Here is a 6,042-nt window from a genome sequence, read left to right as displayed (position 1 = left end):
GGTCATATGACCGGGTTACCGGGTTACTGGTTCAACCGGTGGGTCACTAATTCACCCGGTTAACCCGGTCATAACTAAAAAAATATAAAATTATATTAATAAAATTGAAATAATGTCTTAAAACATAAAATGCGAGTCTTACAAACATTAATAATCAAATATCAAGTCTTAAACATAATTAATAATCTAAAAGAAGAGTTAATAAACTTGTTTCTAGTATAAAATATGTTCTCAATTTAAATCAACAAGAGCAAGTTAAAGATAACACAATCATTAAATCAAGTCCAAGGGGTGAGCTCAAAGTCGGCATCAACATCTTCATAGGGCAAATTAGAAGCTTGATCAACATTTCCCTCATTTTGATTTGTATCCATATCTTCCATAGCATTGTTACTTGGTCCATTATTATCTTGATCATCTTCTAAATTTAATTGATCTACATTTGTGTATTTTTGGCAAATCATAAAATCAATATCAAGAATAATTCGTAATAGCAACTGACAATTAAAATATTCAAGCAATTGAAGAATTTACCAAGATCATCCAAAGTTGGTTCAATGGACATATTTGCCAAATCATTTCGTAGAGCATCAACCTCTTCAGGAGTTAAAAACGGCGGTGAATCTTCCAATATCCAATCCGAATGGTCATCAAATGTATCAAGACAAATTAGATCATAGCTTTGCTTTCTCATTAGATTCCTATGTTATCAAGTTATGTAATTACTAAACTAAAGATTAAATTTTAATGAACAATGCTTTTTAAAATTAAATAAATAATTATAGAAGATACCTTTGTTGTAGCCTCAAGTTATAATGAACGAAAACAAGATCATTAAGCTTTTGATGTTCTAATAACCGATTCCTCTTCTTTGTGTGGATGTGTTCAAAAATACTCCAATTTCGCTCACAACCAGAAGAACTACAAGTTTGACTTAAAACACAAATGGCTAACTTTTGTAAATTTGGTGCTCTAGTTCCATAAGATTTCCACCATTGGTCTTAAAATCAAAAGAGGCAATGCATTACAAATAGCTTTTTTAAATAAATAAACGAATAAAGAAAGATAGAACAAAATAAAATATTTACCTGGCATCACTGTGCTTCGTTCACGCAGTGCAGATTGTCTTCCAAAATCATCTTCAGCATTAGAATATATTCTCTTCTCACTTGTCAACTTAATATTCAATTCTGGATCATCATATGAATATTTCTCAATTACATCTAGGAGGCCAGAAGTGGTTTGCTTATGTTTTTCAAATTCAGCAGCATTGAATCGAAAAGCAGGGTTTAACCAATAACCAGCAGCATGAAGATTTTTTTTTAAGTTGTGAATCCCAACGAGTATCCAAAATCTTCAAGTAAGGCTCCACAATCTTCTTTCTTCGTCGAAACCTCTTCACCATCTCTTCTCTAGCCATATTAAAAGCTTGATAAAGAGAACCCATTGCAGGTTTATCTTCACTATCCACCATACGAAGCACACGAACAAGTGGCTCAGTAAGCTTGACAACATCTGTACATTGATTCCAAAACTTAGAGTCTAAAACTTGATATACAAATGTTTTAGCTTTAGCTTCTTTGGAGTAGGCTGAGATTGTCCATTCTTTAGAAGTTACCATAGCTCTTAATGCATCTTTTTGAGCTAGAATACTCTGCAAAGCTATAAAATTGGTAGCAAAGCGAGTTGGAGCTGGACGAAGTATTTCTCGTCCACTGGTAAACTTCCTCATAAGATACAGTGGATGACAATGATTATATATGTATTTAGTAATCTTTGAAGCATGTGAAACTGTCTCACTGACTTCATTTAACTTTCCAATATCTGGCAACATCAAATTAATACAATGCGCAGCACAAGGAGACCAATACAACTTAGGGAGTTCAGCTTCCAACAACCTTCCAGCAGCAACATAATTTGCAGCATTGTCCGTCACTATGTGAACAATATTTTCAGGATCGACAAAGTTGACAACATCCTTAAAAAGCTTAAACAATAATTCAGCAGTCTTGGAGGCATGAGAAGCATCAACAGACTTTAGGAAGATAGTTCCTTTAGGACAATAAACCAAGAAGTTAATTAAAGTTCGCGTACAACGATCAGTCCATCCATCAGCCATGATAGTACATCTAGTTCGCTTCCAAATTTTACGATACTGTTCAATCATCTTTTTCACATCCTCCACCAACTTACTCAACAAATACCCATGAACTCTACCAAAGTTTGGACCTTTATATCCTGCACCCATGTTTGCAATAGCATCAATCATTGGTTGGTAATATGCTAAATTGACTGCATTAAATGGCACAGAAGCATCAACCATCCACTTTGCAATGGCAATGTCACATTTTTCCACAATTTCTTTACTTTGCAATACACTTTTTATCGTTGGTTGGGCTCCAGGTGTTGTTGAAGATGGAAAAAAAGTCTCTATTCCAATAGGTTTTTTCCCTTTCCTAGCTCCAGGTGGTGGCAACCTTGTCCTTGAATGTTGGAGTTGTTGTTGTCGTGCTTCAAGCTCTTCCATTCTATCAAATTCTCTTTCAACATCATCACATGCTCCATAACTTTCTGCATAATTTTCTTGAGTTTTCCTTTTCTTATTCATAAATTCTTCAATATTTTGCCCAAATTGATGAGCAACAGCAGGTGGAACTTTTTTGCACTTCTCAACATCTCCTCCTTTTCCAGCCAAGTGATACTTAAATCGATTAATCCCACCTCCCCTAACAGGTTTGTCACAATATATGCACATCATAGAAATTTTCCCTGTTTTTTCCACAATTTGTTTACAATAACCCCAAGCTGGATCAGTCTTTCCTCTATTATTATAAACTCTTTTAGTGGTAGGATCAGGGTTTGGAGGTGCTGATGATGCTTGTTCATGAGATGGTGGCGTTTCTGACGGTGTTTGAGATGAAGCCATTTTTAAAATTCTAGCAAAGAAACCAAAAATATTTTCAGCAACAAAGGATTTGCTTAAATCAGTTTTTATGCAACACAACCACCACCATTTCACCAAAGTTTCCTGATTCAACTAACAGCAACTCTAAACAAACCAGCAACTAACAACAACAAATTACCAACAGTCCAACACAGTAAAATACAATAGCAATTAGCAGCAACTAGCAACTAAAAAACTATATATCAAATTACCAACACAGCAACCAGCAACAGCATCAGGGAGAATACAGCAACCAGCAACAATTCAACAGATTTTAACCAGCAACATTACAAGAGATTTTAACTAATATACCAACCAGCAACCAGCAACCAGCAACAATACAATTCAAGAACAATTTTAACTAAAATTCAAGAACAAATTAAACTAATATATCAACCAGATTTTAACTAATATACCAATTCAAGAACAGATTTTAACTAATACCAACCAGCAACCAGCAACAATACAATTCAAGAACAATTTTAACTAAAATTCAAGAACAAATTAAACTAATATATCAACCAGATTTTTACTAATATACCAATTCAAGAACAGATTTTAACTAATACCAACCAGCAACCAGCAACCCGCAACAATACAATTCAAGAACAATACAATTCAAGAACAAATTTTAACCAATATCAACAGATTCCATAACAATAGTCAATAGCAGAGGCACTGACCTGAGGGAGCACAGGCTCTGAGCTTTCTGAGGACCAGGTGAGGCACCGAGAAAAAACATAAGTAAAAGCAGCGAAGCAGAAGCACAAGAAGCACAACCCACAAACGACCAATATAGCAACGAACACGGCGAGGTGAGGGAAGAAGCAGTGACGGCCGGGAGAAGGAATGACGCCACGGAGAGTGACGACGAGGGTGATGGAGAGACGAGGTTGGCTGAGGGGGGTATCGGCGATTCGGCGGTGACTGGTGACTTCGGCGTTGACTGATGAGGCCGATTGATGAACTCAGAGCACCATAGTTATCAGAACCAAACCGGTAATCAACCCGGTCATATGACCGGGTTACCGGGTTACTGGTTCAACCAGTGGGTCACTAATTCACCCGGTTAACCCGGTCATAACTAAAAAAATATAAAATTATATTAATAAAATTGAAATAATGTCTTAAAACTTAAAATGCGAGTCTTACAAACATTAATAATCAAATATCAAGTCTTAAACATAATTAATAATCTAAAAGAAGAGTTAATAAACTTGTTTCTAGTATAAAATATGTTCTCAATTTAAATCAACAAGAGCAAGTTAAAGATAACACAATCATTAAATCAAGTCCAAGGGGTGAGCTCAAAGTCGGCATCAACATCTTCATAGGGCAAATTAGGAGCTTGATCAACATTTTCCTCATTTTGATTTGTATCCATATCTTCCATAGCATTGTTACTTGGTCCATTATTATCTTGATCATCTTCTAAATTTAATTGATCTACATTTGTGTATTTTTGACAAATCATGAAATCAATATCAAGAATAATTCGTAATAGCAACTGACAATTAAAATATTCAAGCAATTGAAGAATTTACCAAGATCATCCAAAGTTGGTTCAATGAACATATTTGCCAAATCATTTCGTAGAGCATCAACCTCTTCAGGAGTTAAAAACGGCGGTGAATCTTCCGATATTAGAACGACGCCATTTTAGCATCCAAAAAAAATTTGCACAGCCCGGACCGGGTCAAATAACCCGTCCGGGTCACCGGTTTTTATCAAGATCCGACCGGGTGAACCGGGTTCCTCTGGGTCAATTGCATTTCCGGTTCAACGTATGGCTCGGCCCAGCCAGGTGACCGGGTGACCGGATTTCTGGTCGAACCGGCTGGGTCGAGCCGGGTCTGATAACTATGTATTTTCTGATACGAAAAGGATAACTAAATTCTATATACTAGTTGAAAATACTCCAATTCGAATTGATGTCCCAATCGGACAAATGGCCATCGAAACAAATTCACGCAAGAAGCATGGTAGGCTTGTCGGTTCCAAAGACAAAAAATTTCAAAAAATAAAAGAGGCAAATATTATTCCTATTGAAAAATATAAAGACATAGTAAAGACACTTATAGTTGTCCGAAATTCTGATATAATTTTGATGCCAAAAGATGTTCAGGTACTTAAAAATTGTGAAAATGATGATATCTCGATAAATTATATCTTTAGATGAGAAAAATGGGATCGAAATAAGACAATTGTCAATGAAATATTTGCATATAATGTGACATTAAATATCATATATGAAAGTAAGGATCTTGAGCCAAGAACAGCAAAAAAATATCGACAAAGGAATGATTGGACAAAATGGGAAGAAGTTATGAAGGTTGAGTTAGATTCACTTGCAAAACGTGAAGTCTTTCGACCTGTAATCCGTACACTAGAAGATGTAAAACCTGTTGGATACAGATGAGTATTTGTGAGAAAACGAAATGAGAAAAATGAAGTTGTACGCTACAAAACTCAACTTGTGGCACAAGATTTTTCACAAAGGTCCGGTACACATTATGAATAAACATATTCTCCTGTAGTTAATGCAATCATATTGCTTTATTTGGTCAGTTTATCTGCATACCATAAACTACATATGCATGTAATGGATGTGGTAACAACCTATTTATACGGATCAATAGATCGTGATTTCTATATGAAAGTAACTGAAGGATTAAAGATATCTAAACCATCCAATGAATATTCACAGGGGTTATACTCAATCAAATTGCAAAGATCTTTATATGGTCTAAAGCAATCTGGACGAATGTGGTATAATCGTTTTACTGAGTATCTGACCAAAAACAGATTTAAGAATGATGATATCTGCCCATGTGTTTTTATAAAGAAATATGCATTTAGATTCATTGTAATTGCTGTGTACATTGATGATTTAAATATCATTGGAATCCCTGAAGAGATTCCAACAATTATAAAAGCTCTAAAAGAAGAGTTTGAGATGAAAGATCTTAGAAAGACTAAATTTTGTCCAGGCCTGCAGATCGAGCATACAAAAAATAAAATCTTTATTCATCAAACAACATACACAGAAAAGATCTTGAAAAGATTTTATATGGATAAGTCACATCCATTAATTACCC

General features: G+C 35.1%; 1 protein-coding gene across 1 annotated transcript; it reads right to left on the bottom strand.

Annotated features, from left to right (window-relative positions):
- Positions 1 to 278: 278 nt before the first annotated feature.
- Positions 279 to 2,926, bottom strand: LOC130974503 (uncharacterized). The gene is made up of 4 exons (XM_057899378.1): positions 1,342 to 2,926; positions 1,089 to 1,190; positions 535 to 624; positions 279 to 436 (listed from the first exon to the last, which is right to left on the bottom strand). The coding sequence occupies exons 1-4, from the start codon at positions 2,924 to 2,926 to the stop codon at positions 279 to 281; spliced, it is 1,935 nt and encodes a 644-aa protein (XP_057755361.1).
- Positions 2,927 to 6,042: the final 3,116 nt, after the last annotated feature.

Source organism: Arachis stenosperma, chromosome 4 (genome assembly GCF_014773155.1).
Source record: "Arachis stenosperma cultivar V10309 chromosome 4, arast.V10309.gnm1.PFL2, whole genome shotgun sequence".
Classification (NCBI taxonomy): Eukaryota; Viridiplantae; Streptophyta; class Magnoliopsida; order Fabales; family Fabaceae; genus Arachis; species Arachis stenosperma.
Note: the sequence above shows the minus strand (reverse complement) of the source record. Positions and strands in the feature narration are given on the sequence as shown.